At 39.1% G+C, this 26,281-nt stretch overlaps 1 protein-coding gene across 1 annotated transcript; it reads left to right on the plus strand.

The window, feature by feature from the left end:
• Positions 1-25,368, plus strand: LOC140930927 (SWI/SNF complex subunit SMARCC2-like). The gene is made up of 33 exons (XM_073380645.1): positions 1-134; positions 298-369; positions 1,234-1,284; positions 1,905-1,990; positions 2,508-2,589; positions 2,920-3,012; positions 4,714-4,783; positions 5,244-5,313; positions 6,071-6,146; positions 6,363-6,449; positions 6,914-6,938; positions 7,069-7,137; positions 7,692-7,749; positions 8,696-8,752; positions 8,962-9,007; positions 10,757-10,784; positions 11,480-11,548; positions 12,443-12,501; positions 12,933-13,114; positions 13,628-13,699; positions 14,063-14,176; positions 14,762-14,915; positions 15,655-15,743; positions 16,554-16,597; positions 17,522-17,571; positions 18,450-18,579; positions 20,023-20,145; positions 20,712-20,828; positions 21,447-21,529; positions 22,249-22,371; positions 23,186-23,320; positions 24,297-24,582; positions 24,991-25,368. Exons 1-33 carry the CDS (start codon positions 24-26, stop codon positions 25,272-25,274), a joined length of 3,195 nt encoding a protein of 1,064 aa, XP_073236746.1. The 5' UTR covers positions 1-23; the 3' UTR covers positions 25,275-25,368.
• The last annotated feature ends 913 nt before the right edge of the window (positions 25,369-26,281 follow it).

A 26,281-nucleotide genomic window follows, 5' to 3' on the forward strand; every position in this document is an offset into this window, starting at 1 on the left:
CCTTCAGACAAAAAAAATCCAAGATGGCGGTAAGAAAAAAGGTTGGTGCTCCTGACTGGAAATACTACGAATCTCCTGACACTGTCGCTCTTTTTGAGCCAGTTAAAAACTATCTTCTCAAGAATTGTAAAAAGGTAATCATGATGTTGTTTTGCATGACCGTCAATAAACGGATTGTCTTATAAACCTGTTCGATGAATACGATCACATGGTTTTGAATTTGACAAAGCGATTGTTTTCAATATTATATTCCCACTTTCTTGAAGTGCTTTGATTGCTGTTTTATGCTTAAATTAGTATGTGCAGATGGAACCGCCGACAAACAAAACGTTGGCCACACTTACGGCGCAGTTATTACAATTTCAAGAGGTAAGATTTCATAAATAACTTACATGTATTATCTTTTACAGCTGTAGTTATACAGGCCGGTATGTAATATAATAATTCTGATTGATTGGAACGATAACATGTACTAAAGGTCTTAACAATGTAAAGCTGCTAAAGTTAGAGTTTAACGTGTCGGATGAATGTCCACACTTGAGGACATAATTAAAATTAAATGTCATGTGCATGTATAAGCTGAAGAAAAATCTTTTTGTATAGGGACGTTCCATTTTTATTCCGATACTCCAGCAGTGTAGTCTGATACTTAAACCAATGATGACCCCATGGCTCCTGAAGAATTTGTTAAAGGATTTGAGGAAAGAGTGTATTTAAAGCCTTGTTGTTTTCGATGCAAAGAAAGTCGGTGAAGTTTATTGACAAAGTCCACCTTTGAAATGCAAATCCTAGCATATCTCACAAGTTGAGATATAATTATAAAAACCATAGGCCGGTTGCATGGGTGGGGATGTTGCCTTACATGTACATATGTGGAAAATGGACGATTCAGAATGCAAAGCGTGTTTCTTCTGCCTTCTACTCCTGTTACAGAACTACATGTACGTAACAACTGTACAGTGGAACCTAGATACATCTGTACATGTATAAAACAAACTCTGCCATAGTGTACGTTACAGGTCAAATTTAGTTCAGGTTTTTTTTTTTTTAATGTACGTGTAGTTGATTTTTTAAACCTAGTTAATTTTTGGCACTTTTGTTCAAACTATTGTAGTTCTAAACCAAATGATTTTTTTTTATGTCAGTGTTTTTGGAAATAAGATTTAAGGGGCATTCAAATTGCAGAAGAGTCATTGTAATCTAAATAATTTCTATCTTATTTTTTTTTATTAGGATAATTTTGGTAAAGATGCTAGTAAGCAAGCTCTTCTGACAAAACTTCCTGTAAGTTCATTTCATAGCATTTTTTTATTCTTAAAACAAGGCTTGATGTTTGTATAATGTACAGTGGATGCTATAGTTTTTTTTTTGTGTTTGCTACAGTCTGTAGATCTAAACAGCAAAGAGCCCAAAAGTGTGATCACTTTTGATTTATTTACATTTTTCGTACAGATTTAATCTAATCAGAAGCCAGGTGGAAACTGTCCTTGATTTCTGATTGTTTAATGTTTGCATGAAAGAATGTGAGTTTATTAAAGGAGGTCACACTTTTTGGCTCCTTGCTATAATTTCATACTTGTATAGTGTATATCAATGAGTGTAATTATGTACAGAAATGTACATTCATGAGTCTGAAACAGAAATGCATGGTGAGTTTTTCTCTGGGACAGCTAGCTGTAGGAAACTCTAGAAAAAACTTGCTAACTAACAGACAAAACAAACAAACATCAACAACAACAACAACAACAAATCCCATGCTGGGCATCCTAAAGGATTCCACAGGTTAGGAGTGCTAAGTTCCCTTTGATTTTTCTTAGCACACAGGGTTCTTGAACATAGCTATTAATTAATAATTACAGTGCCTGTACATGGAAAGTAAAGAAAATAAATATCTTTATTTATAGATGAAGTTGTTTATGGATTACTCTTCTGGAGGGAGCCTTTGTGTCATTCTCGCTAATGTGTTTAAAACCAAACTGGAACAAGGATGGTAAGTACAGTGGCATGACTGTGTCAACTAATTAATCTTTTATTATTGATTGGTCCATTACATATAAACTGTTTTTAGTAATTTACAGTGTATAATGATATACCACTTATTAACCAAGGGTGAGGTCATTACAGGGAAATCTCAGACCGAGGCCTAGCTATGTCAATACATCAAGCCTGAGGACTGAGATTTCCCTGTAGGACAGAACCGACTTTTTTACATGCAAAAAGTCTTGTGAGCAATAACATTATAAAACCAATAACTGGTCCATGGATAACCTAAAAAACATGTCACCTCAATGAGTTGTACACTTGAGCCTGTGATACAGTCATGTGACAGCTGTCAATTGGCTATAATCAAGTGAAACACAGATTGTATTTGCCTAAGTTGGACACCTAGCTAGTAATGCCTGGTCATTACAAGAAAATAATGTGCGCTTACCAGCCAATCAAAGCACATACTATTGTAGGCAAAAGATAAGTTATCATAAATAAATCTGGCGTTGGTTTATTGGCAGGAGAAGGTTTGACTTCCAGTCTCCCTCACGCATGGACAGAAATGTGGAACTGTTCTTAAACATGGAAAAAGCACTCAAAGAGGTAAGTTGACTCTGTGGGTATTATACAGATTTTTAGTGCACAATTTGAGCATCAAAAATGTCATGTAACAAATTATTAATATGTGTAATCAAATGGTGACAAGTAAAATTAAGTAATGATTTCATGCACGTTTTGTCCAAATCGTAATATATTCCCTTGCCTAGCTTTTAGGCAAGGAAAAATACATGTATTTAACAAAATGCAAGTGAAGTTATACTTCAGATCCTTTTTTAGTTAGGCGCTAATTTACATATATATTTTACTTTTGCTAGTCCTTTGTAATCTTTGTAATCATATGTTATTGATCAGATGTTGTACATATTTTTGTAGGCAAAGTTATTGACCGTCCCACAAGTCTTCATAACACCTGATCTTGATCTGAGACTTGCATCCAGGCTAAAGGACATTGTCAAAAGACACAATGTAAGGTCCCAGCTTATTTGCAGAGCTAAAAGTTAAATTGCATTACTTACTTTTTTTAGAACTGCTTCTTGTACGTATACTTAACACTTTAACTCTTGATATTGCGCATGAAAGAAGTGAAAAAAATATTCAAATTTCATTTTGTAAAATCCAGCTGTACTAACATTTTACCAAAGATGCTAAAATTGATGCTGAATTCCTACATCCCTGTCTTTACATTATTAAAGTGGTTGCAATGTCATTCTCTATTAGTTCATTTGATTGTAGCACTCACATATAATGTAGTACTTAGTTCTGACTGTCTTAATTGTCCGTAGTTGATTTTCAGTAAGATTGAAATTCAGAAAATTACACTGAAAACATTATGCTCTAATTGTCTATCAATAGCTGGATAGTCCTATCCACCAGGTAAATCACTTTCCAGGAGATAAGAGTCAAGGAAACAAAAATAATGTCTTACTCAGTGGCTTGTGGTTATTAGTTTTTATCTGGTGTGGTTATCTACCCCATGAACATCTGGCGCCAGACATTTTTTTGCTATCATCGATCAACAGTATTTTATTAATTTATATTGGCATCAGTATTATAAATTAGTATATACACACTCAGTGATCTTGGCAATTCAAGCAATCTGATTGGTTAGCTATCTCGGACTATGACGTTATATTCACCGCGCTAGGCGGTGAATATAAAGCCGAACAAAATCGCTGTCGTGAACTGGGTGTTTTGCCAAAGTTTCAAAGTAAAACCTTTTTGAAAATACACGAATATCCAAGTGCTGATGACTTTGAAGGCAAGAAAAGACTTCATGGTGTTTAAACAGGGTGATTTATTGTGAAGTGGTTTACTTTAGCTGACTTTTTGTACGCTCGAAGCTATGTTTACCACTTCAGAGGAAAACGAGGTCGCTTTGTCACTGTTTTGTGATTTCGGGATTTTCTCGCAAGACCAATTTTGCCTATAAATAGAAGTTAATTTATGGAGAAGAGAGGAAGGCAAATATTTTCGAAAATTGTACGTGCCAGCAAGTTAACAAGGCAAAGAACTTTGGACATAAACAACGCTCACCTTGATCGCAGCCGCTGTTGACAGCATTTGCAAGAAGCGACGAAGAAAACTTTCTCATTCACGGTGAGTTGACAGAAACAAATAAAGCTGTAGATACTTTTCTTCTCAGAATTGGGTAGTAATTTAAATTTTCGGCGTTTTCTTTTAAACCGTTGTAGCTTACAAAACTCGATACAAAAGGATTAAAACTATCATTTGCCATGTTTGAAGATACTGTAAAGATCTAACTTTTGCGCATCCACTGTTTACGGCTTCGTGTTCACGCATGAATTTTCACCCGTCAATCAAACTAATCGTTTTTTAATGGTTTCCTTTCTGATTCTGTTGAGATCACTTCGTGTGAATATACTAAAACAATTATTCACCTCAGGCTCAGTTAATATTGTTGAATAATCCCCTCGACTTCGTCTCGGGGATTATTCAACAATATTAACTTCGCCTTCGGCGAATAATTGTTAAATAATGTGCAGATTTTCCCTTATTATTAACTGGTACTTTCAATCTCATCTTCTATAATGAAATAATAACTTTTGAATCATTCTCTGTATTCTATATTGTGGTTTAATCATGTTAAAATTTCCCTTGTAGTTACACTATATTATAATTAAATATTGATTTTTCCCAACCTTTTAGGGGACCATTACAGATGATAAATCTAGTGCAACTCACATTGTTCATGGACCTCCCCCACCCTTTCCAGAAGGTAACTGTTTGTTTACCGTGTACATGTATTTGATTACATTACAAATTTAAAGTACAGTCATGATTCGCTACAGCAGTTTGGGTTGAAATCAAAAGATGCCTTTCATAGCTTCAGCACAGGATTCAGCACATGTGGTTAATAATTTATTTCAAACAAACAATGAAAAAAATATATTGTAGCGAGTGAGATATTTCGTAGGTCTTCTAGGGATGGGTTGCTTTATTTGGGAAATGGAAACCTGAGATTTAACTCTCAGGAGTTGTTGTGGTGGCTTCCCTTGAAATTTTATGACATTACTTTTTTATGGTACTGGGAAAAAGTGGTTAAAAAAGTTATATATTTCCAAGGTCAATTAGTAGCTACAGTGTACCTATAATAATAATACACAACAGCAACAAGGTACAGATGTACATGCACATTTACTGAAACAGACTTTTGGCATTGTTTTTTTTTTGCCCAGAGGAGTGGCTTAGACCCTTGTTAAGGCAAGACAAACAAGTTCTTGTACACTGGTGGTACTACCCTGACAGGTGTGTGAACTGTTAAGTCAAGTTGCAATGCCAGCGTGCAAAGAAAGTGGCGTCCGATAGCCTAGGGCTAGTGGATTTTGCTATTGGGCTAGTGAATTCTGTTCTTAACTTGCCCTACTGGCAAGTGATTTTTTTGGAGGAATTCAAATTACAGAAGAACTGTAATCAATCCTGTTCATCGATTTTTTTTTCAGGCTAGCTGAAATGACTTTCGAGCTAGTAAATGCTATAGCCCTGTAGGTAAAGCTTGCCCAAATGCCAAGCCGTAAACTGACTTTCTCTGCACCATGCAATGCCCAATTTGTACATGACTGTGTGTTTTAATAGTATTATTCTAGACTTACTTTTAAGCTATGTTATTTTGTAATATGAATTTTGTTTGGGGGCGGGGGGGGGGGGGGGGGGGGTGCATCAGATCAGTCTTTCATAGTAAACATTGCATTAGGCATTCATTTACATGATTATCATTTTGCAAATAATTATGTGGCAAATTAGCTGCTGAACCTATGAAGAGCTCATCCTCTCCTAAAAGGAAATAATTATTCTTTGGGCCAAGGAATAATTATTTTCTGCATGGAGCCTTTTGATTGTAAATTTCATTCCTCCTGACAAAACTATTGAGATTGGTGTGAAATCCTCAGGAAGAGGGCAGAGATAATAAGCTTGAAAAACATTTAATTTTTACTAACAGTCCTTTAATTTACAATAATTTTATTCAGTGTAGATTGATTACTATGATTATCTTTGTACACTGTAGTTATGATACTTGGGTGCCATCCAGTGATATTGAAGATGAACCTCAACCTGAGCCCCAGCATCCAGGACCCTGGCAGGTAATAAAACCCCTCCTATGTGCACCCTATAGTATTGTTTCGATGTGACGAAAAGTATCCATGCTGTAGTTTTATATAATTGGCAAGGTAATTACCTGATGGTAGGCAATTGATTATTTTGACATTATTTACGACTTGTTTTCTCTTCTCGCAAATTCCAAGTCTCAGTCATTTTAACTGAAAAATTTTTTTTGGGGGGGGGACTTTTCAATCTAGGTAAATGCACGGTGGCTTACAGACCTTGATGTGTTTAATGAGTGGATGAATGAAGAAGACTATGAACTAGCAGATGCAGATGGCAGTGTAAGTGGTCAATATTACACTTTGTATTTTGTCTAGTTTAAAAAGAAAATCCTGTTTGAAGACTGGGATAAATTGTTGTTGTTGTCGTTATTATTATTATTATTGTTGTTGTTGTTGTTGTTGTTATTATTATTATCATTAATAGTAATTTGGAAAATTGAGAGTCCAAATAGTGAATTCATGTGTATTTTAAAATCTGGCATTTTTCTCATCATAAGGAAAAAGCCTGGTTGTTTTCAAAGTGTGCAGGGAACTCTGCAGTTCAGCCAATTGCTAGGTTTGACCTAATTATCAATACATGGTTACTATGTACACAGATTTACATGTAACTAAGTCATTGTTGTAAGTTTTTGGTGTGAATATCTTGAACAACAAAGAAGATACAGAATACAAAACTGTACAACTGAAAGGAAAAAATGCCAAGCTACAGCAATTTCACATGTGCTCTGTTTTATTTCTTTCAGGGAAACAGAGGAGAAACAGCTTTAGGTAAGTTGTGACAACGAGCCCTGCATTACTGCTGCCAACCATTACCTTTTTCAGTTGTAAATCTGTGTTGCTCTAACTTGCATTCAGAACCTACATTATTTTTGCCAATACACTGTCTGTTTTTATTTAGGAAAAACAAGAAGGAAAAGTTTCAAATCAGGGGCAAGTTCGGATGAGCAACCCAGTAGCCCAGATGGAGGTACATGTAATATCATTACATTAATGCATCATAAATTATTATTTTAGTTTAAATAAACAAGTTTTCCTTAACTGGGCTGGGATTTTCCCCAGCTACTAAAATGGAGCATGACTGGTGTTTTATTAAGGGGTTTAAAAAGGTTTAGTCTTGATTGGCTCTGTAGTTTAGTTCATCAAGAAACGCGGCCTTGGTGTTTACACTTCCACTTGTAGTGTACTCTAAAGAGGTGCTCTGTCTAACATTATCCTTCAGATAAAGCTGGAATTGTTACTGTTTAAGCTGAAGAGAAAGTCATCAATGCAAGGGCAAGAACAAACAATAAATTTGACCTACATGTAGTTCTTTTAGCACTTCACCTTATGTGCTTTTATGTGTATCCGTGTCAAGTCTGTGTTCTATGTTGAAAAAAAAGAAAAAGGAATTGTGACTGTTTAGCTTGTGTAACGTAATAGTATTATTCTGTTTGTTGTACAATTAAGTTTAGCAAATCAACATGTTTGTTCAGCTATTTATACTATGTAGTGGCCGTGACATGTGGTTTTGATTTTCTGCAGGGAAGCTAAAGAAACGAAAGCGCTCTCCCTCCCCTGATCAGAAGAAGAAAAAGAAACCGTAAGTATTGTACATTGTAGAATAGACTGATAATCTGTCATTCAACTGATTAGTAGTCAGTAACGGAGGGCTTGAAAAAACTTGAATTCCAGCTTGTCCTTTGGGCGAGCAGCTCTCACATTAAATTTTTGCTTCCCTGGGGCCACTGCTTACTCATCTTAGTTAATGATTTAGTTAGAAGATGACTTGCTTAGACCTTGCCCATTGGGCAAGTGAATTTAAAAGTTACTTGCCCCAAAAGAAGATCTGCTTCTCCTGGAAGACCAGACAGGACTTTTTTTGAGCCCTGCAGTAGACAGTAAATGCATGTAATGCCTTCTCAACCCAATTAACAAACTCAGGGCTGTTACTAAGAGCCGTGGCCTAGGGATTTTCCCCGGCTGCTATGAGCGGGAGCCCCAGCTACTTTCATTAGAAACAAAAGGAAAATAGAACGAGAAGTACTTGGAACCTAGCTGTACAATTCCTCTCTCTTACTTATCGCATATACCCGTCAACTTGAAATGTTAGTGACAACCCTGCCCAAAGTGTTAAGAATCACGTTTATTTGCAGCAAATGGTTTGGCCAACTAGTCATGCATGCAAGTTTCAGGATGTAAGAAAATTAGAGTCAGCCAGACCTACAACTAGTTGAAAAGCTGGCTACACCTCTTTGATGTGTTAAGTGCTTCAACAAATGTGACAAGTTCGTACATCTCCAGATCACAAGCTTAATGCACTCAATAGTCATCCATTCTACAGTTTGTACCTTCTCACAGATAATAAATAAATAAGTATACTAAGTAAACTTTTATGAACGCATACACTCACTGTACATGTAATTATGTTGTTGCTGTCATTTACTTCCCTGCCTTCATGGCAACACCACAGTTCGTTCTTAAGTCTACATAATAACATAACTTAAAAGTAATTAAAACCTGAACTTCTTTTTTGGTTGTCTAAACAGGGCGGCAGCACCAGCCAATCCTAAGAAGAAGACTGGTAAAGAAGATGAAAATGACAGGTACAAACTGAGGATAATAATAAAGTGCTTTTTCCTTGAGTTCTGTAAACTGTTGCAGTGTACTTATTAGTTTTGATTTTGTTTCTTATTATGTTTGTATGTGTGTTACATTTTTGTTTTTCTCGTCACATAACGCAACCTCCCCAACAAACTTCTAGTGTGTTACTGTACATGTAACTGCTGTGTAAAATTTCTTCCTTTCATTCTAGTGATGATGCTACCAAAGATCTTCCTGATCCATCTCCTGTCCCTAATGTAAGCAAACAAAACATAAATTGGTTTAAATAAATACTTAAATTCCTTCATCACCGTCAAGTTAGTGTAATTTTAAATTTCCAAGAATCGTGTGGTATGGACTGCAGTAAATCCAGGTCATTAATGGGTTGTAGAGCACCAGGGATATGGACTGTATTTTTCTATGTACACTATACCCAGAGGTTTAAATTTAATCAACGTGGGTTAAGGTGACTCGACCCAGTTTTTTTGGGGGGGTACCATCCTACTTTGAAGCTCTCTGGTATCCCCACCTTTACTTTTACCGTAAGTCTAACACATAGAATGTATAACATATAGATCAATCTACAATATAACATAAAGTTTTTGGCGATCGGAGTAAATGTCACGTGGTTATAATGCCACGCCCCTTTGAGGTCTGAGTCGAAAATCTGCTGTTGCCGGCATTTTTTCATGAAAATCTCTCGGCTACACATAGTGCGCATTAGTGCCTTACGCTGAACAGAGTTTCACCAAAATCGCAAAGACCCAATTCGAGAAATTCAGCGGTTTCCAAATTTAGGTCATAATTTATGCGAAAATGATAAGCAAACTTTACACGGATTATATCTAATAAACTATGAGATTCATCTCTTTATTTTGGGCATCGTTATAACAGATGGGTCCTTGCAAGTCAGCAAAACGCTTTAGGGCCTTGTAAATGAAAAAAAATCTTCAATGTTTACTCAAGTTTGGGCTTATAGAAGATGATGTCACAGTTTTTCAATGACCATGAAATTCAGAGTCCGGGTAGTTAGTTAATCAATTGTGGTCCTGAAAAAATTTGAAGGAAAAAAAACTACGAATTTTTAAGAAAATGCTTTTTTCGTGAGAAGGACTCTTAAACGCTGACAAACGTCAACAAATAGCGAAAACTATAATTTCTATATGTTTGCTTTGCTTGAAATCGCGCGCATTTACCAGACCCTAAAGCGTTTTGCTGACTTGCAAGGACCCATCTGCTATAACGATGCCCAAAATAAAGAGATGAATCTCATAGTTTATTAGATATAATCCGTGTAAAGTTTGCTTATCATTTTCGCATAAATTATGACCTAAATTTGGAAACCGCTGAATTTCTCGAATTGGGTCTTTGCGATTTTGGTGAAACTCTGTTCAGCGTAAGGCATTAATGCGCACTATGTGTAGCCGAGAGATTTTCAACAAAAAATGCCGACAACAGCAGATTTTCGACTCAGACCTCAAAGGGGCGTGGCATTATAACCACGTGACATTTACTCCGATCGCCAAAAATTTTATGTTATATTGTAGATTGATCTATATGTTATACATTCTATGTGTTAGACTTACGATAAAAGTAAAGGTGGGGATACCAGAGAGCTTCAAAGTAGGATGGTACCCCCCCCAAAAAAAAACTGGGTCGAGTCACCTTAATAGCCTAGGGAAATCCTAGGGTATAGACTGCTGTAATGGCTTTTTTTCAGGATATTGGATTGCCTACCCTGGGTGCCAGAGACTTTTTTTTAGCGCGGTTTCCGGTTTCTGTCACGTCTTTGTAGTGACCTGCGCGAAAAGCGTTTTCCTCGCTGCTTCGGCCTACGGCCGGAGATGTGTCGGCCTTCGGCCAACACCGAAAATTTCCGCAGCACGAGAGAAAAACCTCTGGTACCCAGGGTATGGATTGCCGCCCTAGGGCCTTGAATGTTCCTTCATTTAACTGTGGTCTGCTACTGAGTTAATACCATAAACTTATATGGCTTGTCTTTGCAGGTTGAAGAGGTGACTGCTGGTGCTGCAGGTGAGGCCTCTTCAGACCGTTCATGGTTTTTCTGTTTTATCAATGCAAACTGGAAGAACCTTATAAATAACAGCCAGTAAAATGAGGACAATCTACCTGCGAATTTCGCGCCTGCTACACATGATGTTTCCGCGATTTAGTCCGACCACATAAATGTATTATTTGTTTTGACTGAACGAAAATCTGTGATTCCTTAGTTGGGCATAATTATGTCCAGTCATGGAACAAGCATATTTGCAACTTCCATATACTCATTTTGCCTAGAAAACGATGCCTTGCGTACTCTGCGGTATTGAAATAAGCCATGGTACTTCGACTGCTAAAATGACTTTTTTTGTCTTCTCGCAGTGCTTGAAATGTTTTCCCGGTTGGCGCTGGTCAAGTTGTGCGTAGTCTCCATTTTTTACGTCCAGAACTTTAGAATTTTCCAACCTTAGTTAAAATCTGAATTTGTGAATTAAATTTTCTATTTGAAGCGTAAACGACTAAACAAAATGTCCAGTTATTCAAGGTTTTGATCGCAGAAACAAAGGCTATTTTAAACCGGCAATTGCCATCGACTGGCCATTTTTTCAAGGCCTGCTTTCGTGTTCTCCATTTAGCTGCAAGTTCTCCATAAATCAAATCGGTCTCAGTTATGCAGGGTGTATCCGAAACAATTCCAAGAACCTTATCTTTTGATTTTATGTTTTCAGCCGCTAAAGGAAAGGAAAGTGATCTACAGCCAATGAAAGGAACCACTCTAACTGACATTTCAGATTCAGGTATCAAACTTTACCTACAGTGTTGAGCCCTATTTCTCTGCATAGTCACCGTCATAGTTAGTTGAGAAATTATTCAGAGATTCTCTCGTTTTCGTCCTTTCTCTCTCGCCCCATTTAAGATACCGTAAAATTCTGAAAATAAGCGCCGGGGCTTATATTTTTCAAAGACCCTTTTTGAGGGGCTTATTTTTGGAGGGGCTTATATTCGGAGGGGCTTATCTACGGAGGGAAATTTGCGTTTCAAAATCGATTGGACTAGCTTGTAGTGGGAAGGAAATTTACCATTTTTGCTTTGTTTTACTTTTGTATTCGAGGGCAAATTCCAAGTACAAGCCCCCCGGGGGGCATATACTTGGAGGGGCGATTTAACGGACGGTTTTTTGCGTCACGATTTTGGGGGGCTTATATTTGGAGGAGCTTATACATGGAGGGGCTTATTTTCGGAATTTTCGGTAAACTAGGTTCCGCAATCCCGGAAATTTTTGTTTGCGAAATCCCAAATTCTGCGCTTTGGAATCCGGGATTCAGCCCAAGGAATCCAGATTCCTGAATTTACGTTCCGCTGATGAGGAATCCGGAATCCATGATTGTCTTCAATTGCCATACATGGGTCAATCGGATCAATTCATGTTCCTGAGAAACTACCCACCTACCCCTCCCCTAAGCCAACATTTTGCCCTAAGTAAGAAGTACTCTAGGTGTTAATGTTGACTTAGGGAAGGGGTAGGTGGGCAGTTTCTCAGAAACCTGAATTGTTCCGGGGGATCTCTCGCTGCAAAAAAATGTCCCGGCTTAGATGAAAACATAGTGGATTCGGATGCGAACCTTTAATATGATATTGGGTACTTCAGGACATTAAAAATAACTTCTTGATTTGCTTTGGTCATTCTCTAGGGAAAGCAGAAAGTGGTGAAGGTGAGGAGGGAGACACAAGCAGTCACATGGATACTCAGGTGCTGTGATAGAACATAACCCTTTTTCTTTTTCTTTTCTTTTTTTAACTTTCTGCCTTTTTTTTCTTTAGACATCTACAAAAAACGTTAGAGTTTCTAACTTGTTATAGTCTCTAACCTGCTTATCAAGCTTTGCCGTGTGGTTTCGGAGCAAAGAAAGATCGACGAACGACAAGGAACGAGATTTTGGTTTAAGCCGCGTGAAAAATTGAACCAAACCCGAAAATCCCGTTCCTCGTTCCTCGTTCCTCGTTCCGCGGCTTTGCTCCTAAACCGCACGGAAAACGCTTGCTACATAGGCTACATAGTCTCCTAAACTCTCTTCTTGAGAAAGTAGGAATGGAAAAACACTTCGGTGCTTTCTCGGTTTATTAGCTCATCCGCAAAAATCGTGTAGACAACTCCTCACTGCTGTCCTTATTCTTTTCCAGGAACAACAAGAGGAGAGCACCGAGCAATCTGCGCCAGGTTCGCCTTCATCCAACCAGAATAAGGAAGGACTGTTTAAAGAACCTCTCAACGTACCAGACACTGAACCACATGACGAGAATCTGACAGAACAGACGCATCACATTATCATCCCTAGTTACGCCTCTTGGTTTGACTACAACAGGTTTGAGAATAGTTTTAGCTGTAGGGATGCTTGTTCAGAGTACGACCTTCATCGTAAACAGTCAGGGTTTCAATAAGAGTCGGTAGCTGGCGGAATTCGCCGGCTATTTCACTTGAACTCGCCGCCTAATTTTCTTTGGAAATTACCCTACTTTAAATAGAATATGCATGTGCTGTAAGCGAATAAAAAAGTCAAAATTAATGATGTCTGTGTTCTGTTCACGCACTTTAATTTTTGCTCCAGAATGCTGGAAATACATTCTAAGAGGCCCAGATGTCAATTTGTTTTTTCCAGAAACTTGCGCTGGCAAGTTACGCCTTCGCCGCGACTGTTTTTTCCTCCTCCACCTACTCCAAAGCTTTTGCCACTTACTTAAAATCTTATTAAAACCGTGTAGTTGAGCCGCCTTTTAAAGTAATTGACTAAAGAAATAATGATGATGATGAAGATGATGATGATGATGTCCTTTTAATGCCTTTGATTGTATATTATTTTTTTTCTTGTTTGTTTTAGTGTCCATGCCATTGAACGAAGGGCTTTGCCAGAATTTTTTAATGGAAAAAATAAATCCAAGTCTCCTGAAGTGTAAGTACCTGCAGGAAAAAAAAAATTAAAATGATAATAACTCAGTTGCTGCTTGATAAGAAAAGTTAAAAATAATTATGTGAGGTAATGATATCCAAACCAAGGTTGTTTTGTATAACATCGATATATCCAAACATCAGAAAGGGCGAGATTTCAAAGCCGAATTTCATCCTTTGATGCTTACTAAAAGCTGCCTTCTGGTGTGTGTTACTCTTTTAATACACGATTTACTAAATCGTGGATGTTCTATTTATTTTATTTTCATCCAATCGTATGGATATTTTTAATTTTGTAGTTTTACAGTTATTCAAACCCTACACAAAACTGAATAATGTTATGGTTATATCCGTTATTTTCCTCAAGGTACCTCGCTAGTCGGAACTTCATGATTGATGCATACCGGCTGAACCCCACCGAATACCTAACAGCTACAGCCTCAAGAAGAAACTTAGCTGGAGATGTGTGTGCTATTGTCAGGTACATTAGATTTTCATCTAACCAGTACTGTGGTCGTCATGTGGGTACTCGCTTCAACCCTTGCCTATTGGACAAGTAAACTTTAAAAGTAACTTGACCAGCAAGAAAATCTACTTGTGTCGGACTACCGGATGAGACTTTTTTCGAGCCCAGTGACTTTGTCTTAAAATCTTTGTCTTCTTCATTGTAGAAGTAGAATGCCATTCCAAAGCTACAAAGCAATAACGGTCGGTCGGATCGTACAATCTCCCACTAAAATAGAGTAAACAACTCATGACGTCACTGAAAATTAAGAAACTATTAGATTGCGAGGGTGTTTTTAACATCTTGCGTCGGCGTGTCTCTGATTATGAAATTCACTATCTTTGATACAAGAATTTAAAGAAACTAAAAACCAGTTTAGTACTCTCTTAATTTATTCTTGAGCTTTCGGCTACACGAATACACGAATACACGTGGCAACTTAGTCTCACGCATTGAAATTAATCAATTAATACCTAACTCACCCAATCTGCCAAGTATGCCTGGCGCGTGACAGCTTAGTACTTCACTTGTTTGTGTCTTGTTGTTCCTAAAATATTTTAGGGTACACGCCTTCCTAGAACAGTGGGGTCTGATAAACTATCAAGTTGATTCTGACGGCCGGCCTGCTCCCATGGGACCACCTTCAACATCACACTTTCACGTGCTTGCTGATACTCCCGCAGGACTTCAGCCGCTTCAGCCCGCGAAAACACAGGTACCGCGTATACTTCTTGTTCTTCGATTCACCTCAGCGGAGCTTTCAGTAGAATATTAACCGTTGATTCCTTGCAGCTCAGGGTCACGTGAAGAATTTCCACAAAAAAGCCCACAAAAAAATATATAGGTTGAGTTTGATCGTCCGTGACAGTGACTGACGTTTCGACAACCTGTGCGGTAGTCACCTTCAGAGTCAAAGTGAGTTGTATCACGTCAGTTGATGGTATTATACTCTGGTTATTGATCTCATTGGTCAATTACGTCGCGATGTTATTGGTCGTCTGTCAGTTAAGCCGTGATGTTACTGGCTATGAAGACTCGTAATCAATAATTGGTGCTTTTCGATTCGTCTATTGTCACAGTTAAACAGTCTATTGTTAGTCAAATTGTCAGTTCTCCAGTCGTTCTCTCGTAGTTAGTTTTGCTTGATCTCGTCAATAAGTCGTTTGTAAGGCGCTGGTAACTGTTGGCTCCAATAAAACGTTTTTTTTCGTATTTTGGCGCCAATAACACGTTCAAACCTTTCACAAAAAAAAAATGGTTAATTAAAATTGTCTGTAATCTCTGCCAATTGCAAAATCAGGCGTGTTAACAAACCAACTAAGTGTGAAGCATATCTGCAGTTTGTAACCGGCGCCAAACGCCAATAAAAACGTATGCAAGAGAGATACAGGTAGGTTTTTGGTTGAAAAACCTCGAACCACTGCATCTCCAAATCTCAATTATGATTCTTCCAGATTCCAGCGTCGCAACAAATGATTCAGTTCAAAGACGACTTTGGTGGAAAAGAAACGCAGAAGAGTGGGATAACTAGTGGAAACTTTGGGTAAGAGATTTCTGTGTTAATATGTACATGTAGGCAAGAATGAGGGAGTATCTCTCTTTCGCGAAATACCAAAAAAAAATCTACTCAAATGATTAAGGGCCTGTTTATATGGAGGTGGGGGAAACCAGGTAGTATTCGTAGTATTTTTATATTAAATTAAATGTTAAATTTTTTTCGGTGGCTGTAGTTTGTTGTTGTTGTTGTTGTTGTTGTTGTTGTTGTGTTGTTGTTTGTGCTAGGTAGAGTGATTTTCGTATGACCTTGAAATGAAAACGCGCGAACAACACAGCAACAACAAACGAACGGAAATAGATTTGATTGGTTTGTCGAACGGATACAAAACGTGCGTGGCTTTTGGTTGGTTAGGCGAACGGTCGGGTGAAAAGACTTGACGCCCGAAAACTTTCTGGAAATCAATTGATACTTAGGTTTGACGTCATACTGCAACACGATTGGCCAATCGAACAATGCCTTCTCCATATAAGGGTCTTCTTTGGCGGGAAAACAAAGAGTCAATGTTTTGATCTTTCCATCCATTGGCCGATAAAACAAATATCGAACACTTTCCGAAACCATTTTTCAAGGTCGTACGAAAATCGCTCTAATGCGATGTATGTTGTGGTTCGATTTTACAATGTATCCTTTTCTTTTTTTGATACAAAGTTTTACAAAAGAATCATAATGGATGAACCATGGAATGATTTAATGAAACCACAGCATGTATCAGAGTATGCTGCTGAACACGTACACCGGGCATAATTTGTACGAGTAAAGAACTCAGTGTGGTTTTCTCTTTTTTTCTTCCTTTAGACTTCGCTCAGACCAATATTTATCAAAAAAGAGCCAGAAGGCAAGTACATAAATCTTGAACACTGAAAGCTTTTGCCCAAGTTGTTCGAAATACAGATTGTGCCATCCACTAGATAAATCTCTATCCAGTGAGTGAAGCAATTCATTTCCTTAAAACGTATTAGTTATCCGTCGCTTGGTTATTGGATCAAGTAAAAAATATTACAAATGTTAGTGGTCCGGATTTCCATAAAAAAGAGAGAGAGAGCGGGCGAAGGTTTTTTTAATGTTCTTTTTTTTTTAATAGTGGAAAGTGCACTTAGTTTATCCAGCTAGTTTACAGGCACTTCACTCAAATACTTAGAAACAAATAATTCAAATACAACATAACAGGATTAAAAAACCCCAACTGGCAGAAGGCAACCAGCTGACTATTTACTAGCCTGTCCAAGTCGCCAGAGCGGGACTAGAACCCGGGACCGCCGGATTGTAAGTCCGACGCGATGACAACAAGTAACGCCTGTTGGTTTTTGTTCGCTCCAACGTTTCTAATAACAATAGACCATTTTTCAGTTATGGATGAAAGCGAGGCTGAGGGTGACCTTGATTTGATACAAACCTTCCCGCTTTATTATGTAAATCAAGTTATCCTTATGCTAACTAGTATTTTTCAAGAACGATTTCCATAACAAAGCAAAGAACGTTTGTATCAAAACAAGGTCACTCTCAGCCTCGCTTCCATCCATAAATGGCTCATTGATATAAGAAAGGGAGGCGGCCCCCAAAAATGACGCGACTGTAGACGGGAAACAGTTGTTGTTTTTCGTTTCTTTGTTTTTACACAGCCTGAGAATAATCTGGGCTTAGCTTTGGCATATGCGTTTCTGTGAGATTCTTCTAAACCTCTACGTCATTATTTTTTTCTTTCAACTGAATTGCATGTACCTTATTTTAAAATAAATGCTTTTTTGATGTCTTTTTTCAGGCAGCAACGGCTACAAAGGAATGGACAGAGCAAGAGACACTGCTGTTGTTGGAGGTACACGAAATAAATAATTTAATATAAGGTACTCAAAACAAGGAGAATATGAAAATTAACAGACAAACAAAAAGGCGGTAGACTCGCCGATGTCCTTAAGGGTTTTTTTTTCAAAGACTAAGTAATGTTTTGTTATGATATAACAAGTAAAAGCGTGCAGCGCCCTGATTGGTCAATAGGAACAAGTCGTTACGTCACGTTGCCTTGGTGGCAAAATTTCTGGATGACAACAAATTAAAAATTCACTTAAAAAGTGAATTTGCACTGTTTCAAAGTTCATCGATCTTATTCAGTTTCATTTAATTTGTCAAATGTTGACGAAATTTTCTGGGTTGGACCTGAATGGACCGTATCTAAGTTTAGAAAAACAAATAGATAATTTTTGTGATGTGCTCACCTACTCCTTAAAGCGGGCGCGTGAAATTAGGAAGTTTCAATCGTTCAGCGATGGCTAAGAAATGTACAAAAAAGCGTGATGCACGTGCAAAGTGGTTGTTTTGCTAATATAATCGTGTTACTTTTTTGCTGTTCTCTTTGCCTTCGATGTTGTCGTTGCTTCAGCTCTCTTGTTGTTGTTATCCAGAAATTTTGCTACCGTGGTAACATGACGTCACACTTCTCATTTTTATTTTCCCATGGGTGAATGCTCACGAAAGCTAGCGCGCACAACGCCTCCAGCAACCCTTGACGCTTCTTCCTGCTTAGCAACTTCCTGCATGCATCCACATGCATCCATAACTCTATGACGGCACGCTGCACGTTGCACGTTTTCCATTTCTTAATTGTAACACTTGAAACCACTTCCACTCCGACTCCATCGCTAGTGAAAACCAGCCTTAAAACTAGTTACTTTTCATTTTTTTCATCTTTAAATTTAGGGCTTAGAAATGTACAAAGATGACTGGAACAAAGTGGCAGAACATGTGGGGACGCGGACTCAAGATGAATGTATTCTGCATTTTCTTCGACTTCCAATTGAAGATCCATTCCTTGAAGATATACAGCTGGGTGAGTGGAGTGAGTCCCGTGGGCGCGGGGGGGGGGGGGGGGTTCTCCCCTATTAAAGTGATGAGGGTGCTCGTCGGAAAATTTCGAGAACACCTCTTAAAGGTACCAGAATCTTGTTTTATGGGCGTGTTCCAAATTCATTTGCATCTTTAAGAGGTACCAATTCCAAAACAGCAAATTATGTAACTGGCACTGCAAATTATAATAGTAATAAAGTTAACTTTTGAACACTTTCTTCTCAAGGACTTTTTGAAAGTGTTGTCATAAAGCTTTATCCTAATCACCATAAGTGGTACCAATCCCCAAATTTAAACCCCTAAAAGGTATGACGAACACCCCTGTCACCTTTATAGGGGAGTATCCCCCCCCGGGGGGGGGATTGAGTCTAATGCAATTTTAACAACTGGGCGATTTTCTTCTCACGTTCTTTCTCAGTATAGAGCTATGGTCTGTGAGAATACCTTGGAAAATTGTCGTCTGTTTACTAATTATACCCTTGTAAGGGTTCGTATCAAGTTTGGCTGTGTGAAAACCGTTTTTAAGCTGTGTGAAGCCCGAAAGGATGGCTTGGGTTGAATTTGAATTAGTTGTACAGTCATACTTCCATCTTCTTTCGCGTTACTGATGTGTGTGTTCAGTGACATTCAGTGGAGCAACTGTTTTGAAAGTATTGGAGAAAAACAACAATTTTCATTTTTTTTTGTCTCATTTCACTGTCTTAAACAAGCCTCAGAAACTCACGGACCACGAAGGGAAAATCTTGTGTTTGACCGAAATTGTGTTCCGAAAGGAATGATTGCAAGCCCGACACAAGTTTATCATTCAAAACCTTTTTGATTGGGAACGATTCAGATATTTCATACACAAGTTCGGCTTTGGGGCTGTGAATGTACCACTCAGTCCACAAGAAAACAAGTTTTCCTAAGCGAACGAGTGAATCAAGCTACCTTATCAGGGAGCGATGGAAAATCACTATACTCTTCGAGTAGAGGCTACATTTTCGCAGTATTGGTAAAGTGGGCAGCTGGTACCACGAAAATGTAGACTCTGCAAGGTCGACGATCACAGAAACTCGTCCACAGTTAAATTCTGTACTGATGTATTTCTTTTTCACAAATGACCTTCCATAAAGCTTTTCTAAAGCAAAGTATTGTCTTAAATGCCGTTTTTTGAGAGTGTTCTGGTCAAAGCTGCGTAATTGACCTGAATCAGTGCAGTGAATCTTGCATTTCCTGCTTTGTAATATCTCACCTCTTGAATGTAATATGTGTGAAAATGTTTAATATGAATCGGTATATTTCAAACAGCTACACAAAGACCAAGGATACAATTGACTGACAATATACAGAGCGGGGCAGCTTTTCAATGTAAAACCTAGCTAGAACTGTCTCTTTCATTTGTAGAGAATCCAATTGTTTAAAATCCGTTGTTAATGCTCTTCAGGTCCTTTATCACACCAACCAGTGCCATTCAGTCAACAAGGAAACCCCATTATGTCAACAGTGGCGTTTCTTGCTTCAGTTGTGGATCCAAGGGTGGCAAGTGCGGCTGCCAAGGCAGCCTTAGGTAAGAAAATACAAACTGGAATGGTCTTTCGAACACTCAGGGTCTTCTCGTTTACCGATATAGAGCCGCCATATTGGAAAACGAGAAGATCCTGTGGACGAGGTTGCACTTATTCCATCTCGTTCTATTCATCAAATGTTGGCATTTTTTTTTAGAGTTGAATTCTAAAGGACTATATCAAAGTTCAAGGCAGGAGAAAGAGGGTCATTGTCTTGTGTTTACGTCCTCAACAAAACGTGAAATTAGGCAGTTTTACGTTGAAGTCGTGCACGACGGCAAAGAAATGTTCCAAAAAGGGTGATGCACGTGCGAAGTTGCTGGTTTGACATTCTAAACCAATTGTTTTTTTGCCGTTCTCGTTGACGTCGCCGTCGTCGTTGCTTAAGCTCTCTAATGTCCCAGAGAGTAACGATGAGAGCCCCGAGGTGGACTGTGGCGAGGTTGCCGTAGAAACCTCCGTACTGCCGAGAGGGTTGCTGCATCCTCTGTTGTTACCTTGACAACAGTTGACCATTTAAAATTTCAACTGGCGTGGAATTTAATGTTAGTCTCCCTGTTATAAACAGAGAAGTTCTCTGAGATGAAGGACGAGATCCCTCAGTCAGTGATCGACAGTCATGTAAAGAATGCTGCCAAGGCACGGGCAGAGAAGGCAAAACAGGAAAACTCGGAAGAAAGCAAAGGTAGAGTAAAAAAACGAATGCGAATGAAATAAGCAAGCGGCTTCCAAGCTTGTTAATCAAAAGTTAGTCTGCGAGCAAGCTCTTTGGCGCGCTTTAGCGACGGGGCGTGAAAAGGAAGGAGACCTTGCAACTACGTCTCTGGAATTTGAATTCCACGTCCAAATCCCCTCTGGCTCCTCGTCGACGAGCGCGAATGTAAACAAACATTGAAAAACACGTGCCAAGAGTAATTACTTCATTATTAATGTGATCTCCGCCAATCAGCATTTCGCATCAACTTTTTCGATGCAGATATTCAAATTCCACAGACGTAGTTGCAGGCTCTTCTTCCGTTTCCCGCTCCGCCGCTCCTAAATTACTATGGTGATGGATTGTAATGCAGCCACGGTCGGTATCAATTGAATCTCCGTATAATCCACCGCGAGCAAGTTCTGCAGTGGATTGTAAACCTTGCTTTTCTTTTTCCAGTTGTCTAGCTGTATCGTTTTTCAAAGAAGCTTGTCCCTTGCTTAGTAGAACCCAGAAGTGTGCTTATTTACTCTAATTTGTGGACACAAATATACGGTATGTTTTTTTTTTGGTTGTTTTTTTTTTGTTTTTTGTTTTTTTCACGTTTAGACGAAACACCGCAGCCTATGGAGGTTAATGGCAGTCAACCGACCGCACCTGAAGGATCAGAGACTGGAACACAAGATGTTAAGGTTAGTCAGTTGATTTTGATTGATGACAAGGTGTTCGCCCCATGTAATGGAATTTGGATTCCGGAATCCAGCAATGATTTACTGTAGAATCGTGGAATCGTGGCCTTTGGAATCCGGAATACAGCTCAAGCAATCCCACGAACGATCGGAATCCGTAATCCACAATCCGTAGACCAAGTTCCACTGACAAAGAATCCGGAATCCAGTACCTGGAATCCAGTGTCCAGGAGTGTCAGTATCAAATTTTCCCCTTGTATCAATATCAGGATCATTATACGTTTGGGAAACTGCCCACCCACCCCTCCCCTAAGCCAACATTTTGCCCCTAAATGAGAAGTAAGTGTTAATGTTGGCTTACCGGGAGGGGTAAGTGTGTAATAATATTCCTATACCAAACAGATTGGTGATGAGAACTGAGGACATGATCACAGAAGATAAATGTAATTGATACTTGAATGAACAACTTCTCCTCACTTCTTTTATAGGAAACGAATAGGGACAGCAAATGAGAATTTAAGTTTTGATATTAGGTTTTATTAAATTAATGGAAAAGTGTTTGTCTAGTAATTTTAAGAATCCGGGACAACGCATGTATTTTTTTTTAAGCTTTTCGATGCTAATAGTTTAATCAAGCCATGGACTCAAGTTTGAACCATGTTTTGCTACAAACAAATGAAGAATTGACGCAATCATCTGCTTTGTTTACTTATTATGTCTAGATGGAAGATGCATCGGAGAAGAGTAGCCAACCAGAAAATGGAGAGAAAACCCAAACTATTAAGGAAGAGAACATCGCTAAAGCGGCCGCATCTGCTCTGGCGGCTGCTGCTGTTAAAGCCAAGGTAACTATTCTCACTGCATACATAATTTTTCCGTGACGCGGGAAGTAAGTAACTTTTTCAAATTCCGTCGTGTTGGGCCTGCGCGCTAGTGGCATGATGCATTGCGGCCTTTGTTTAGAATTGCTTGGTGTTTGCCCCCCTTTTGGCCAGTTCAACGGAGTTCAGTGGAAGTGACCTCTCGTGGTGGCGGTTGACGTCGCATACTCTCATTGTTGGACATGCCTATTGTCCTGGCAGTCGCGGTTTCCTCCCGTAACTTAGTTCCCCTAGTCGGAACAATGGCTATGAAGTGCAAAATTGGTGATTAGAGCGATTTCTTTCAGCGTATTGCTACACCAAAAGTTACGTGTTGTACTTATTGTAGGCAATTAAAACTGTCAGCGGAAGTTTGTTCATATATGAATAAAGATTATTGAATCTTCTCACGATTGCGAATATTCAAGATCCTACCTTTCATTCACAAGGGCCAGTTGCTCTGAACTTCACGTCAGACCTGATTGAGTGTGTCGTTAAGATGAAGAGCGTTACTGGCATGAACACCACTTATATTATTAATGGTTGCATCCAGTAGCAAGAGTTATTGACCTAGCCCCGGCCTCAGGAGTTAGGTGGTTTCTTGCATGCAAACCACCTCGTATCGGTTCTCTGACACCGTTTACTCTAATTAAATCAAAAGAGTCTGAGCTTTTCTGGCAATAAGTTTATTACGCTAGACAGACCTTCGAAACCCCGCTGTAACTCGAAGTTTGACTTCTGATACTTCTGTTCGCTTTGTTTTATTGAGCCGAGAATGCGTTTTTTTTTTTTCTCGAAGCATTTGGCTCAAGTTGAAGAACGGAAAATCAAGAGTCTCGTTGCTCTACTTGTGGAGACTCAGATGAAGAAACTTGAGATAAAACTTCGCCACTTTGAAGAACTTGAGACGATCATGGACCGTGAACGCGAAGCGGTGAGTACAGTATACTGTGTATTTCCTTCCTTTTTGATCAAGGAAAAGAACTCGAGTTCCGTGCCTCTTTGAGGTTGAAGTCTGTGATCAGTCAATCTGCAGAGAAACAGTTGTGGTAAGAGAAAGAGGTGAGGCTCGTGAATTCATGCGGACCGCTTTGTAATATGGTGTAATGGGCCCATTGTATAGCGTCTTAAAACTAGTCAAGAGCCCAACAAGAGCAGCATGGCTCAAGATATGAGTTTATGATTATGGTGAGACAATAAAACTTCAGTTACACGCAAAGTCAAGTTTCCTTCACGTGGTGTAAATCCGATTCTAACTTATAATAAAGGGTTGAACAATATGTAATCAGATCCTCTTATTTTGTATGAGGAATCCCCAAAATGCAAATGTACACTCTCAAATTGTCCTTTACAAGAAGGCAATTTCGTTGGTAACATCCTTCACAAAGTGTCGGAAAGTTTTAAACGTTGGCGAAAGAGTCAAATGGAGAACATATCGATTTTCTTTTCTTTTCTTTTTTTTTTGTCATAGAGTCACGTTGTGCAGTATTTTCTGAAATGTTTTCTGAAATGAAAGTAAACATTATAAAGGGTCCCCTATAGAGTTTTTCAATCCCGTAGTCCCGACCCAAAATTTCGTTCAATCTCGTGGCTATGTGTGGCATCCAACCCCCCGCGCATACTTTCAATCCCGAATCTCGGCCCGATTTTGCTGCAAAATCCCAAATCCCGAGCCTGAAATAAGGGAAATACCCGATCCCGAGCCTCAAATAAGGGAATTCTCGGATCCCGAGCCTCATATAAGAGAGATCTCGGATCCCAAGCCTCAATGAGAAATCTCGGATCCCGATCCTCAAATAAGAGAGAGCGCGGATGTCAAGTCTTAAATAAAGGAAATCCCGGATCCCGAAAAGCCTTTTGGGTACCTTCATTATAAACCAATTTTTCTTCTTAACTTTTGTTTTTCTCAGTTGGAATACCAGCGACAGCAGCTTCTTGCCGAACGCCAGCAGTTCCATCAAGAACAACTTAAAGCGGCTGAGATGCGCGTACGCGCAGCAGCTGGTCACTTGTCCCCTTCGGCTTCCTCCCCAGGCCATCTTCAACCACAGCCACAGGTATCCCAACCACAGCCTCAGTTTCCACAGCAACGCCAACCACAACAACACAGGCCTTCTCAGCAAGCTCAACCACAGGGTTCCCAGACGGTAGTAGCCGGTCACAACGTACCTCAGGCGCCAAGTCCTTCTCCGCAAGGTAAAGATTCCGAAAAACTGTCCACCTATTCCTTCTTAACCAGGAGCCTATCCTAACCCAACATGTTTTCTTAAGTCACTCACGTTACGAGAGAAAACGTTTAATGTGACACCCGACCTATCTGCTAGACTTGCCTTTGAAGCGTTATATGCGACCATTGCAAATAAGACATTTTCTATATACGAGAAATACAATTCTGACATGTGCGAACGTTAGATCTAAACTTATTTTCAATGAAATGGATAAAAAAAGACTTACCCGTGATGTATTCTGTCTGTTCATTGTTTTACTGGATTTTTAGCTTGCGAATACAGCGCTCTCTCCTCGCTAATCGCCGCTAGAGACAAAATTGTGTCCATATTACCTGCTTGAAATTTAGTACTTAAAACCTTCATTTAATTTTTGCAGTGACAGCAAGCGGTCAGCCCGTGGGATCCAATCCGCCGTCTGCTTCCGCTTCCCCAGCCCCGCCAGTGAACCCCGGTTCAGTTCCCCCGGTGGGCTCCCACCCCACTTCCGGCTGTAGCACCCCAGTCTCCTTTATGGGCTCCAATGCTGCATCACCAGCGTCTGCCCCAGGAACTCCGAGTAATCCTCCTTTAGGACATGCTACCGCTGGCCAGATGGTTCACGGGACAAGTGACAATAGCATGTCGAGTCCAGTTCCCCCTGCCACAGGCATGATGGAATGAGGAAAAAAACGCAATAAGGGTTCAAAGAAATATAGTGTCCATTTTTTTTTCCTCTTGTTTTCTTAAGTAATAAACTGTCCTATTTCTATTAAAACCTCTGTGTTTTTGTTACTGTGTCTTGTTTACAAGATTTAAAAGAGAGTACATATAATTAGTTGATAAACAATGTAATTGACCAAAACTTCTATAAAAGACTCTGTATAAAATCAAAATATAAAAGACCGAGCTTCATAACGAATGATCTTCTCATCCCATAGGGTTCAGCTGTCTTACCCTTGATAATAAAACTCTTGGTTAAAAAAATGCCTTTCAAAATAACTCTCTGCGCTCTTTACTATAGTCCGTTCCTTTGTTATTTTGGCTCCCTTAACAAGGTTGTTGTTCACATTAATTTGGTCAACAAGCATTTCAAATACAAAATTAGTAAAGTGCATTGAAAGTGAGTTACGAAATACCGAAAAGGAAAGAGTGTTGGCTGGTTTAGTATAGGCTCATTCTTTTTTATCATTATTGATCGACTTCCAAGTGTGACAAACTTGTTCCAAAATAAATAACTGAGTGATTTCTCGCGCGCTGATTGGTCGAAGACTAAGGTGGATAACAGAACAGACAATGGAAATGACATGGTTTCTCTTTTCTCTCGCGCGCGACCTTCCGAGAAACTTAACGGACCAGGAGAAACGTAAAATTGAACATATTTGCATTTGGAAGCCCATGGCTACCGAATTTATTATGTAAACATTGATTTACGTCATCAGTATGGAATATCTGTTGCTGAGTCGCAGACGTACCTCCTCGCGAAACTTCCCGTGCGGCGAGTAGCGACGATAAACGGCTGTTTTCGCAGGCTAGTATTGAAATGATTTCGATTTATTTTTAACGTGGTTTTGAATCTTAAACATGCCAGTAAACTCAAAAAGTATTTGGATATTATACTATATAGCTTAGCTTGTTTTGAAACGCTTCTTTTTATTACGGTTATACTAAGCCCCTCCTAAAACCCCTTA

The sequence above is a fragment of the Porites lutea genome, chromosome 3, assembly GCF_958299795.1.
Source record: "Porites lutea chromosome 3, jaPorLute2.1, whole genome shotgun sequence".
NCBI lineage: Eukaryota > Metazoa > Cnidaria > Anthozoa > Scleractinia > Poritidae > Porites > Porites lutea.

Coding starts and splice junctions, on each gene's coding strand:
- LOC140930927 (XM_073380645.1), top strand. CDS start 24: ATGGCGGTAAGAAAAAAGGTTGGTGCTCCTGACTGGAAATACTACGAA. Junction 7,138..7,691: donor ACCCAGTAGCCCAGATGGAG/GTACATGTAATA, acceptor GATTTTCTGCAG/GGAAGCTAAAGAAACGAAAG. Junction 10,785..11,479: donor GGTGACTGCTGGTGCTGCAG/GTGAGGCCTCTT, acceptor TTATGTTTTCAG/CCGCTAAAGGAAAGGAAAGT.